We start from the raw sequence: 12,777 nt of genomic DNA, 5'->3' as shown, positions 1-12,777 counted from the left end.
TTCGTGCAAACATGAAAATATTTGTATGCCGACACCAGAACGGACGATTGTTCGCCTGTCAGTACACAATTCGGCCGACAGACCGCAGATTTGCAAGACTGGGCATGCTCAGAAAATAGAAAACACAGGGAAAGTTAACCATTACATGACATCACTTCTGCAGTCGGCGGACAAAATTCTTGTGCTGTCCTTGTGCTGTCTTTGCACTTTTCAGCAGACACCGACATCCCGGGGAGAAAAGAGGAACATTTGTAAGCCGACCATCGGTACGTGTGTACGGGGCTTTAGCTCCGCGAGGCCAGTCCAGGGCCACCAAGATGACCGGAATCCCTTCTGCCTCAATCCTGCGTAGAAGTCTCGGCAGAAGCTTGAGAGGAGGGAAGACGTAAATCAGATGATACTGACCCCACGGGGCCACCAGCGCGTCTGTGGCGTCCGCCAGAGGATGCCTTGACCAAGCCACAAACCTCTGCACCTTTCTGTTGAGGCGAGACACCAACAGATCCACCTCGAGGGTGCTCCACCAGAGACAACTGTTGAAAAACCCATCCGGATGAAGGTGCCACTCCCCGTGATCCAACGGCTGCCGACTGAGGTAATCCGCCTGCCAATTTTCCACCCCAGGAATGTGTACGGCGGAGAGGGCTGGAACGTACTGCTCTGCCCACTTTAGAATCCCGGCCATCTCCAGAGCCGCCAGGACACTTCTTGTGCCCCCTAGCTGATTGACATAAGCCATCAGGTGTGGCACTGTCCGACTGAATGCACAGTGGACAACCCTGAAGATGATCTGTCCAATAATCCAGACACAGTCTGATCGCTTGGAGTTCCAAGACATTGAGCGGGAGTCTGGACTCTTCCAGCGCCCAGATCCCCTGAGCAGAATGCTTGCCAAGGACACCTGCCCAGCCGGACAGACTGGCATCCATGGTGACCACTGTCCAATACAAGGAGAGGAAGGATTTTCCCAGCCAAAGCGCTGGAGAACGATGCCACCATATCAGGGACTCCTTCATGCCCTGACTCAGCCGGATCTAATTGTCCAGAGACTGCGGAGTCTTGTCCCATTTGGTCAGAATTTCCTTTTGCAGGGACCTGGTATGGAACTGTGCAAATGGAACCGCCTCCAAGGTAGACACTATCAGGCCCAGCACCCGCATGCAAGTCCGGAGGGATGACCATTTGTTTGACAGCAGAAGGTGAATTGCAGCCTGCAATTTCTGGAGTTTGTTCAGAGGAAGGAGCACTCTGGCTAAGGCTGAGTCTAGAGTCAGGCCCAGATAATCCAGCTTTGTGGATGGAACCATAGCAGACTTCTGAAAATTCAGAATCCAGCCGAACTCCCGCTGAGTTTTTATTGTGATCTCCAGGTTCTCCACCAGAGCAGATGGAGACTCCGCTCGTAGGAGATTGTCAAAGTAGCCCAGTACCACGATCCCCCGTTGGCATAGCAAAGCTAGCACTGGGGCTAACCCTTTTGTGAAGAGAAGCAAATGCGAGACCAAAAGGGCAACGCCACAAACTGATAATGCTCCTCTCCCACAGCAAAGCAGAGAAAACGCTGGCGACTGGCACATATTAGAATGTGAAGGTAGGCATCCTTGATATCGATAGAGGCGAGGAAATCCCCAGTGCATGGATGCCATCACCATTCAAATAGATGCCATTCTGAACTTCTGCACAAAGCGGTTTAGCCCTGGAGGTCCAGGATTAGACGCACTTTGCCTTCCTTCCTGGAAACGGTGAACAGGTTTGAGTAAAGACCCTGAAAACGTTCCGAGGTCAGAACCGGGACAATCTCCCCTTGAAGGAACAGGTCTTGTACCGCCCCAAACAGGCCCTACAAGTGGTCTAGGGACAGGTGCACGTTGTAAGGAAAAAACCTTGCCGGGGGGGGACAAGAGCAAAACTCGATCTTGTAGCCGGACCGAATGGCTTTGTGGACCCACTTTTCTTGCACTTACTCTTTCCGCTGTGAAACCTTTAATGAGGTCATTCAGGGTAGCTTCAAACAGGCGATCTCCTTGAAAAGGAAGATCAGTCAAGGTCTTTTTTTATGTCTTATCTGCAGACCAGCACTTGATCCAAAACACATGTCGAAGGACCACTGCCAAAACAGAGGCGAGCCGCATCCAAGGAGGCATCACAGATAAACTACAGCCCCAGGACCAGCTGGTCCTCCAGCTCGGCAAAGGCGGGAGCTGTTCCCCCTCCAGGTCACCGTGTAGGAGCTTAGCCCACTTGGTCAGAGTTTGAGACACTAGGGGAATGGTGAATACCGGCCTCAGAACCAGCAAGAGCGTACATAGTGCGGGCCACAGCCTCCGCCTTCCGGTCAGCGGGATCCTTAAAGGCCGGGGACTCTTCAACCGGAATCATGGTTTCCTTGTTTAATCTGGAAACCGGAGGGTCCACTACCGGTGGCACAGTGCACTTCTTAAGAAAGTACTCCTCTTAGGGGTAAGCCTAGTAAATCGCTTAGGACCCCATGGGGACGCTTTGGTCATCCTCATTCTTTAGCGGCAATTCTGTCTAAATAGGCAGGGAAAGGAAACACTTTTGCCACGTTGTATGGCTTGTCGGTGCCAAAAGGACGCCTGCGCCTCTATTGCATCTTCAGGTCTCACTCACAGATACAATCAGTGCATCCACATTTTTGTGCGCGGTCACAGACATGGGGGAATCCTCCTCACTATCAGAGAATTCCAGGCGTGTGGTTGCAGACCCAGCAGAACGACCCACGGCCACTGAATCAGATTCAGGATCTGATGAGACAGGGAAAGGCAGGGGCGCTTTTTGCTAGCCTGTCACCCGCAAGCCACCTCCACCTGGGACACAAGGGACTCCAGGACCCCATTAGTGCATGGATGGATGGTTGGGACCTAGAGGGCCCCGCAACCCTAGAGGGGATCAGGTGGGGAAATGTGCTCCAAAGACTATGAGTCACCAGGGGGACCCCACAAAAAGTAAAAAACCCTGTTAACCTCCCTGGCGGTAATCTCGAGTGTGGTTTGAAGGTAATTTTCAGTACCAAAAGCGGTAACTCCAAGCCACACTCGGGATTACCCTGTAGTGATAAATTACCTTGTCCCTGCGATCCCCCGATGTCCTTCCGCTCTGTCCTCCAGCCGATGCCGTCATTCGTCTTGCGGGTTCCCTTCCCTGCGAGCGACGCAGGAGGGCGGAACCCGGCGGGAATTTAAACAAAATAAAAAAACAAAAACACACACATACACATTATAATCTGTCATGATTACATTACTGTTTGAAACCATTTCACCTCAATTTTGTCCCTAGTGATTTGTCCAGTGCCCTGCCTGCACTTTTAGTGTTCTTTTTGCCTGCAAACTTGAGAACGTCCATAGCATCCAAAAAGCGTTCCTTTAGGACAAAAGCGGCTTTAGACCAGCTAGAAAACCGTGATCGTGAATTGGAATTATTTGAAGAATTGAGCTATAGTGATTCGTGGGGAAAGTTGTAAGTGGACACTGAAAGTGGCGACAGCGGCGATTCTGTGACTGAGCTCAGTGATGTGCGAACTTGGTGCTCCATTTATTGCGGTATGGATCAGGCAGCGCCCCCAAGATTCCCCATTTACTGAAGCACCTGGTATGAAAGTAGACGTTGAACACAACAACCCCTTGGCATACTTACAATTATTTCTGACTGATGAGGGTATTGAAAAAATAGTTACTAAGACAAACCGGTACAAAGAGCAACAATTAGCTACTCTGCATCGGAAGTTTTCAAGAAGCAGAAAGTGGGAATCAGTGACCAAAGAAATTTCTGGGCCTAATAATACTTCAGAGAGTGGTGGGGAAGTGGTATTGGACAACTAATACATTACTTGCCACTCCATTCTTTGGCATGGTCATGTCAGATTTTCCCTGATCAGAAATATTTACACTTCGAAAACCACAAAGAATTTGATTAAACTACTCATCCTGCACCAAAACTAAAGAACATTTGGGAAGTATCTCAAATGATTCTAAAGAATTTTCATGTACCAGAAAGATATCAGCATAGATGAAAGTCTAATGGCCTACAAGGGAAGGCTCAGCTGGGTACAATACATTGCATCAAAGAAAGCACGATTTGGCGTAAAATTCTACATGCTATGCGAATCGTCAACTGGCTACATTTGGAATTCAGTCATATACACTGGAAAAGGGACAAAATTCAATACAAAATACAGCAACTATAGAATGGCAACATTTTATGTTCTTTCACTCGAGCCATTGCAAAAGCAGGACTATTGTGTAACCACCGACAACTTTTATACGTCTCCTGAACTTTAGGAGTTTCTTCTGCAAAACAAAAACAGATGCTTATGGAACCGTTAGGGTTAACTGGCGCGACATGCCGCCAACGTTTGGAAAAGGGAAGCTGAAGACTGGAGAAATGGTTGTCTGGTAGAAAAGCAAAATGATGGCACTGCGATGGCGTGACAAAAAAATTAGTGTGCCTAATGAGTAAAGTTCATAATACCTCCACTGTTATGGTATGCAAGAAAGGTGGGAAAGAAATTGTTAAGCCACAAGTAGTGATAGACTATAATAACACCATGGGAGGTGTTGACAGAGCCGACCAAGCAATGACATTCTACCCAGCAATGAGCAAACAGCAAAAGTACTACAAGAAAATCTTCAGACATCTTCTTGAGCAATGCTTGTGGAACGCCTACATTCTGCTAAAAAAAAAAAAAAAAACACTGACAAGCCTCTGATTCATTCGGACTTCATTTGGAAAGTTGCCGAACGTATCTTTGTGAACCACCAAACACCATCAATGGCTGTGAATAGAGCGGGACGTTGTGCTGTTGGCGTGGTCAACCCGAACGCCTGACTGGTCATCACTTCATGGACTACATCGCACCAACCGAGAAAAAGTCAGCACCTACAAGGATGTGCGTGGTTTGTTGCTCAAAGCGAGATGACAGTTGAAGGAAAACCTGAAAGGAAACAAGGTCCCATTGTCCCGATTAGGATGTCAGACTTTGTGCAGTCCCATGTTTCCAAACTTTTCATACCTGGAATGTTTACTAAACTAATATGCAGTGTCTAGTATTACTGTGATAAGTAATATTGCACCCTTGTTTGGACTAATTTCAGTGTTTTTTGTTTGATTACATTATAGACTCTTGTTTTGACAGATTTAAGTGAGTTATTTCCAAGAATTACAGGCCTACAAAATAAAAACAGATTTCCTTGCAAAACAACGTACCGCTTTGACATTCAAAAATTCTAACATAAATCAGACCGCCAGTGAGGTTAAGGGACAACTCTCACTGCGCTGGCAGCATCACCTGGTCGCCAAGCACCAAAAGATCCTCAGCAGAGAGGGAGAGGACCCCCACCAGATTCACCACCCACAGAAACAGGCACCTGTAGTCATCAGGAGAATCTGCACTACACGTATGGCGATCAGGAAGTAAATTGATCCAGGAGTCAGCACCAGGGGATGAGGAGGGGCTCCCTCCACCGAAATTGCCCCTCACATGGCTCCACTGTCATGGCCGCTGCTATTTCCAATGGCAAAACACACAAAACCGGCAACCAGACTACACAAACATGGCCACCGTGTATAGAAACACACAGGCTAAATCAAAATGGCGGCACCACAAGGCTTACAGGGACCAGGAGAGAGACCAGGCCTCAAGGACAGATCCAAGCAAATAGCCCCAGTGTGGAGGGGGGGGGGCAGGATGAGGGACTTGGCAAGGGGGGAGGAACGCTGCGACTCGGGCCCGAGACCCAATGGTATGCGACCTCGTGAGGTGTTTAACTTTCAGACCAGCCCCCGTCCAGTGGGGCTATGTCATGGCCGACCTAGCGCGGAGCTGAGGTCTGCATGTGTTCGCTGGCCAGACTGGGGTGACCACTGGATCTCTATTATCCAGCCCATCCCCCAGTCCGGCAGTTGATTGTAGATCTCACAGAAAAAAAATCCAGGAAAAAAAAAAATGTTTAAAAAAAAAAAAAAAAAAAGTAGTTGGGACCAAAGATCCCAGCAAGGAAATATTTTTTTCTGCCTTGTCAGGAGTAAAGACCTGAGTGGCTATAACAGAGAGAGGGGAGTATAACCCCCCCCCCCCCCCCCCCCGGGACTGCCCATGGGTATAGCCAGAATTATGTTCTGCCTAGTGGCCTACTCCTGTAGGGGGCAGTATAACCCAATGGTTATGAATATCAGGAGCTGTGTCCGCCAATGAACAAAAGAGAAAAAAATGATAAAAATGTCATATGGGTATAGTGTTGCATGACTGCGCAATTATCATTCAAAATGTGACCATTCTGAAAGCTGAAAATTGGCCTGGGCAGGAAGGGGTTAAAAGTGGCCACAAGGCAAGTGGTTAAAGGACACTGGCTGAAGTAATTCAGGTATATTTTAAGCTGCTGCATTCAGGCAACCAAAGCTGTAATACCTTCCACTCCCATTGTGCTAGTTTTGCAGCATGCAATGCTATCAGTGAATCAAAGTGGAAGGACCGGTGCCTCCTAATGTACGCCAAGAGAAAGTTTTTTCAGTAAGCCAGAAATTCAGTTTTTTTATTCATAAGGGACACAGGGTGAAGTAATTCAGGTACTATGGGATATACAAATGCAGTCCAGGTGAGGAGTTGGCAACACAGGAAACAAAATGCTAACAGGCCCAAATCAATCACAGGTAGACAAACAAAATGCTAACAGGCCCAAATCAATCACAGGTAGACAGTGGGTCCTCAATACAGCTTAAAGAGAAGCCTGATGAATCTTGCGGCTGAAGCAGGCATCAGCTGAGGCTTGGATGTTTACCTGGCAAAACCAACATGTATACGAAAGACCATGTGACAGCCTTGTAAATCTGAGATGACCAATGCTAAAAAGCTTAGGAAGCACCAACCAATCTAGTGGAGTCTTGATAGGGGAGGTTGGAACCTTTTCCTTAAAGTTCTTAGGTGTCTCAGGTTGCACTGTATCGGGCCTGGGCTCGGATCTCCCCCTGACGCTCTCTATAAACGCCACCATTAAAGCGTGGGCTCAGTCTACGACGTTGACGTGTCCCAGCTATGTAGGCTCCTCTCCTTCAACCCCTCTGTGGATGAACCCTACTCTTTCCCACTTCTACCATTTACCAGACCCAATGCTGTGGGCTGTGAAGTGGGTGAAAACCTTTGGGGACATAACGATAGCGGGGGCCCTCCTTCCTTTTGATCCTCTACGAGATAAACACGACTTGCCAAATAGTTACCTTTTTCGCCATCTCCAACTACGTCACACTTTTCAAAGTCAATTTACCAACTCCCATGTTGAACCAGTTCCTTCTGATCTGGAATGTATGTTGACATGTGATACTATGCTTAAGACCCTTTCCACTGTATACAAGGACAGGTTTAGGCTGACACCCCCAAGCATAGTCAGGTGCAGAGAGAAATGGACAGCTGAGGTGACTGACCTCCAGGGTGATGACTGGGAGGAGGTGTGGACTGAACCCTTCAAGTATTTAGTGGCTGCTAGAGACAGGCTTATACAGTTTAAATTTCTTCATAGGATCTACTACACACCAGCCCGCCTAGCCAAAATTTATCCGACCTCATCGGCTGAGTGTTGGCGTTGCTCCGCTTCCCCGGCTGATGCGACTCATGTCTTCTGGGACTGTAGCCAGATCCAGCTGTTCTGGAGTGCAGTAACTTCTTGTCTTACGGAGGTGTTGCTGACTCTGATTCCGCTGACCCCAAGAGTCGGTCTCTTGGATTTGGTGGAGGAGGTGGTCCCCTAGGTGGCACACAGAACTTTACTTGTCATTCTCGATCTTACTGCATTGGAAGAAGGTGGCTGCGCCTTCGCTTTTAGTAGGAAGGGCTTAGTAAATGCTGTTTTGCCGTTTTACAAGGCAACTTACATTTCTAGTGGTTGTCCAAAAAATTCAAGAAGATTTGGAGGGCGTGGGTTGAATCATCAGATACTGTAGGTTAGCTGTTTTTTCTTGTATAGTTAGTTAAACTAGAAGCTGGCACTGCATTTTGTATTTTGCATTTTACGCTACACATTATCAATACTATTCGTCCTGGAATGTTAGTGTTGTATACCTACATGAACTAGAGAGGGCTTGAATATTTGGAGCTCAGGAGTGTTTACTTCCGGGGGTCGGCGTAGGACTGAGTGTTATTTGGCACTGGCCTGCGCTAACCTCCTAACCTCGGTTCTCCTGGCTGATACTTGGGTTGCTGGGGATTGTTCGGGGGAGGGACGCTGGGGGTTTGATTGGGTGGACATTTTTTTTTTTGTCTGCCATGTTTCTCTGTAAATGTCCGTTACTACTTGCTGTTTTAAAACTAATAAAAATAATTAAAAAAAAAAAATAATAATTCTTAGGTGTGAACGATAAGCCACTAAATCTACCTGAAGATAGTGAAACAAGAAGCAGGATGTGCTCTGCAGGGACCCTCAGGACCTACAAAAAGACCTGGAATTTTTAAAAGGAAGCCATAGCTGAGAGATAGACGAGAAAAATGCAAACCACATCCAGACAATTGAGAGAAACCTCTTTAAGAGGTTTCAGAGTAGGACATAAGGTTTATAAAATTGAACCACAACAAAACTCAGTACTGTGGTAGCATGCATTTTAGCGGTTGCAAAAACATGTGCATTTGCTAGATGTGTGGGGGTGGCATTTGCATCTGAAAAAGACTGATTTTTTTGGGGTGCAGGAAAACGCCCAATTTCGCATGCATTCCCACACCACACCTGGTATGGACATGCCCTAAAATGTAGTCTGAGGCAGAATTCAGTGGTTAGTAGATTGTGACACAGAGTTGTATTGTAACTGTAGAAATCAGTAAGCAGTATGTACTGGGAGGATAGGGCAGTATGCAGTAGTATAGTGATCAGCGAGTGCAATGGTAGTGCCAGTGACCTGCATGATCACAGCAGTCAGTGAGCGAAAGCATAGAATTCCTGCTGTAGAAGCTTCTCTCTCAGCCACTTAACGCGCCCCTGGAGAAAGTTGCAGGGCTGCTCTGCTTCCATCTTCAGCTGCTGGATGAGCCAAAGCGGTAACCTGTGTGAGGAGGGAAGGAGGTGGCAACACCCCTGGTCCTGCCCAACCCTTTCAGATGCACAAGGAGAAGTTGGGGGAGGAAAATTCCTTATAAACCCTGAGGAAATGGGGGCACCACAGACAGCCCCCACCCTGCAGCTGACATGTACCTCCCTATCATCCGTAGAGGCAAGTGAGGGGAAACCAAGGACGCTGTGTGGGCTCCCTAAATGCTCTTTACCAACTGAGGTCACTGCAGGTGGGCAGCCCACAGGTGGTTTCATGCTAGAGAAGTACGAGTCCTGCTGCTCCAGGTGAGTTGGCAAGGCAGCAATCCAAATAAGAAAACTCGTAGGATGGGGAGCATGCCCTGTCACTGCTGCAGGAACATATAGAATGAAAGAAGAGGATGGCAGCACTCCCATGACCGAAGCAATTCAATTTATTCAGAAGATTAAGAAAAGCAAACAATGATATACAGGCAGGGGGTGTCGCGTTTCACACAAGAGTGCAAAACCATGCAGGGTACAACAACCATACATTTATATACCAAACACCACATGTTTATGCAGGTGTAATTCATTTGGTGATTAATCCCACACATTACCATCTTTGTTCCCATTTAAAAAAAAAACATACCAATTGATCCACAATCCCACAGCCTGTATACCATTGTTTTCTCTTTTAATCTTCTGAATAAATTTAATTGCATCATTATTGGGAGTGTGGCAATCCTCTTCTTTTGTTGTAAAGGTTACATGCCAATTTAAAAAAGGCACAAGATTGGCGCTACAATTATAAAAAAGCTTGAGCCAACAATAAAGGTTTAATTTAACTGACTGCCTTAGTGGGGGCAGTTTATGCTTTTGCCACACTAACCCAGATGAGAAACCCTGGTCCAGAGACTGAGCCATCTTGTTTCACGCAGCCAGAATATTGAATTGCAAAGATCTGGAATTAAATGACCATATGGAAAGGTTTTGAGAAATTACACCATTAAAGGATAAGTTCTTTTTTTTTTTAGCAGGTAAAAAAAGCCTGTACTGGTAAGCAGATGCTCCCTGACAGAAGGCTCAAACTACCAAAGCGCCGTGGTCATTCACCGAGAACTACAAGCCAACAGCCACTAAGGATGTAGGGGCTTTTAGTTCATTAAGAAGCAGAGCTGTGTCTGAATGATGCGGCCATGTGGTCAGAGCCCCGCACGGCTACACTTTTTCAAACTGTGGCAGTTAGTATGGGGAACATCTCCCCGTACTGCTACCACAGGGAGAGGGGGCAGCGGGCAGCAACTGCAGCATTGGGAACATGTTCCCAAAGGTGAACTTATCCTTTAAGCCCACAGCCCTCATGCAAAAGCAGAGGGCTGACGAGTTCCTCAACTGCGGAAGCAGAACCACAAGTTTTTTGGACAGGCCAATATACAATATACAGGTCAAGGCCTACATACTTCAAGCAATGGGACATTTCCAGTGCTGACCACTGGAGATCTGTAGAATTTGAACAGTCCATCATTTATTTGCTGGTAAAGTCTGTGCTGTCTGTTCCCTCAGAATAAGAAGGTCATCCAATGATCCCACTAGAAGGATGCCATGCAAACAAAGCAAGTATATGGGCTAGCATTTTGGTGAAGACCCGAGGTGCAATGGACAAGAGGCAAGGGCAACAAATTGCCAACTACTGCAAAACACATGTAGTGTTGATGTGCAAGAAGAGGCATTCTGACGAAGTATGCAAGCTTACGATCCACTAAAAGCTTTAGGGTAGTAGCTTGCAGTGTACCTCCAATGGGACCTGTCACTAATAGCCTTGTTTACAGGTCTTCTGCCTAAGGCCGGCCATAGACAGTTTGAAATTGAATCTATCTATCTATGGGCAGGCTGGTTGTACTAAAGTTGAATTCAGTACAACTAGCCTGTCAGGTTTTTCTACTGTGATCACTGCTGGGGGCTAGGCATTAGCTTGCCACTCTTGTCTAGGAAAGAATGGATGTATCCCTGCACCCTCAGCCTCCTAGGCAGTCACATATTCCAAGAAGATATGCAGGAGCATCAATAAAACGTAGCCAGTGGGTGGAGCTGGCTTGCATCATCAAGACCTATAGGACTGTACCCAGAAGATGCTGCTGGCTACTGTGATGTCAGAGAAGATGGCGATACAGGATCCAGGTTGTGAAACCAGAGTAGCAAATTGGAGGACAACGGACGAGTTTGAAATCAATGACAATCCAGCCTAACAGGTAATCGTTAGGGGCAAGTTTAAAATAAAAAAAAATAAAAAAAAGCAAGAGGGGGATTTAAGTTCCTCTTCAATTGACTGAATGACCCAATTTCAAAATGTAAACCGAAAAATATATTCTAGGTATACATACCACAGGTTCCCAGCCAAGCAAAAGCTTTGCTTTTCTGATGTCTGGTTTTCGTCTTTGAGGATCATCTTGAGCTTCAGAAAGAAAGTTGATTTCCCCTCCACTACCTACAAAGACAAAAGATCTTTATTACCACAAACACAGGTAATATTCACTACAAGCACTACTAGTTTAGGAGATGCAATTTATGCTTTTATTTGCAAATCCAATTTTATTAAATTTACAAGCTTGTCATAGATGGATCAAAACTCAGCCAATTCAGCAGAGACTGGCCAAGATTTGATCTTGTATAGGTAGGCTGGCTGTACTGAAGTTGAAAACAAAAAAGCAAGCTGATGCTCCATGTGAGTAATATAATCCAAATGACTGGATGGACTAGGTGCTATCCCCAGCTCGCATCCATGAGTACGAGATCAAGGAGAAAGTAATTGGCTGCACACCCTCGTTGATCCACCAAATTTATTGAACATATAATGGACTGTCACCCGGACAAGGACACAAACAAGACTGGATCAAAAGAAGCACAATGTAAGTGTGAAATGTGTCACCTCTATCCTTGTCCGTGTCCTGGTGGCAGTCTATTATACCTTCAATAAATTTGCTGAATCAGCGATGGTGTGCAGCCAATTCCTTTCTCCTTGATCCTGTACTGATCAAACAATCAACTTCAGTACAGCCAGCGTGTCAGATTTTTGGCATGCGATTACTGCCAGCGGCTATAGCTGTTAGCAGTAATCACTGCATTCTGCCAGCTGGAAAGCCTCCTCCTCTGCTGGCAGAATACAATAGAGCTGCAGGAGGCATTCTCTCATCAACTGTTGATTGGGGGGGGGGGGGGGGATTTTCTTTCCCGCAACCCATGGTTGCAGGAAAGAAAAATTAAATCATTTATGGCTTTTTTAATGCAACAACATATGCATATATATAGTAAAGCCTATGGTAGCTAGCCATGACTGTTAGGCACGCACAGATCTAACCTTGTGTTCCCTGCCACAAGGTCTTAATACAGTACAGGACTGTTGAATGACAGCAATCATAATAGGATCTTCCGGATATTTAACTTTTTAGGTTGCTGGTGTAAAAAGGTGACAGCTAGTAAAAATGAAGAAAATACTTTTAATACATGTAATAAAATTACCTTACATTGGTGAATTCCAAAATCACACTATAGGGAGATTTACTAAAGGCAAATTGACTGTGCATTCTACAAGTACAGTTGCACCAGAGCTTAGTAAATGAGATGAAGATTAATTTTGCAAAAAATAGCCAATCACATGCAAGCATTTTTGCTTGCACGATTGAATGATGGAAGTCAGCAGAGCTTCCCTTCTTTTACAGAGCTCTGAAGCAATTATACTTTCAGAGTCCAACTGTAATTGTAAAGTGAACAG

The 12,777-nt window shown here is 46.2% G+C and overlaps 1 protein-coding gene across 2 annotated transcripts in view; it reads right to left on the bottom strand.

The window, feature by feature from the left end:
• Nucleotides 1-12,777, bottom strand: part of UXS1 (UDP-glucuronate decarboxylase 1) — a 129,396-nt gene that overhangs the window by 28,842 nt on the left and 87,777 nt on the right. For both annotated transcript variants that reach the window (XM_082245611.1, XM_082245612.1), the window contains exon 14: nt 11,390-11,493. In XM_082245611.1, the coding sequence (XP_082101737.1) occupies nt 11,390-11,493 (104 nt within the window). The remainder of the gene's footprint in view (nt 1-11,389; nt 11,494-12,777) is intronic.

The sequence above is a fragment of the Pelophylax lessonae genome (genome assembly GCF_965119305.1).
Source record: "Pelophylax lessonae genome assembly, chromosome: 2".
Taxonomy (NCBI): Eukaryota; Metazoa; Chordata; class Amphibia; order Anura; family Ranidae; genus Pelophylax; species Pelophylax lessonae.
This window is presented reverse-complemented; position numbering and strand designations above follow the sequence as displayed.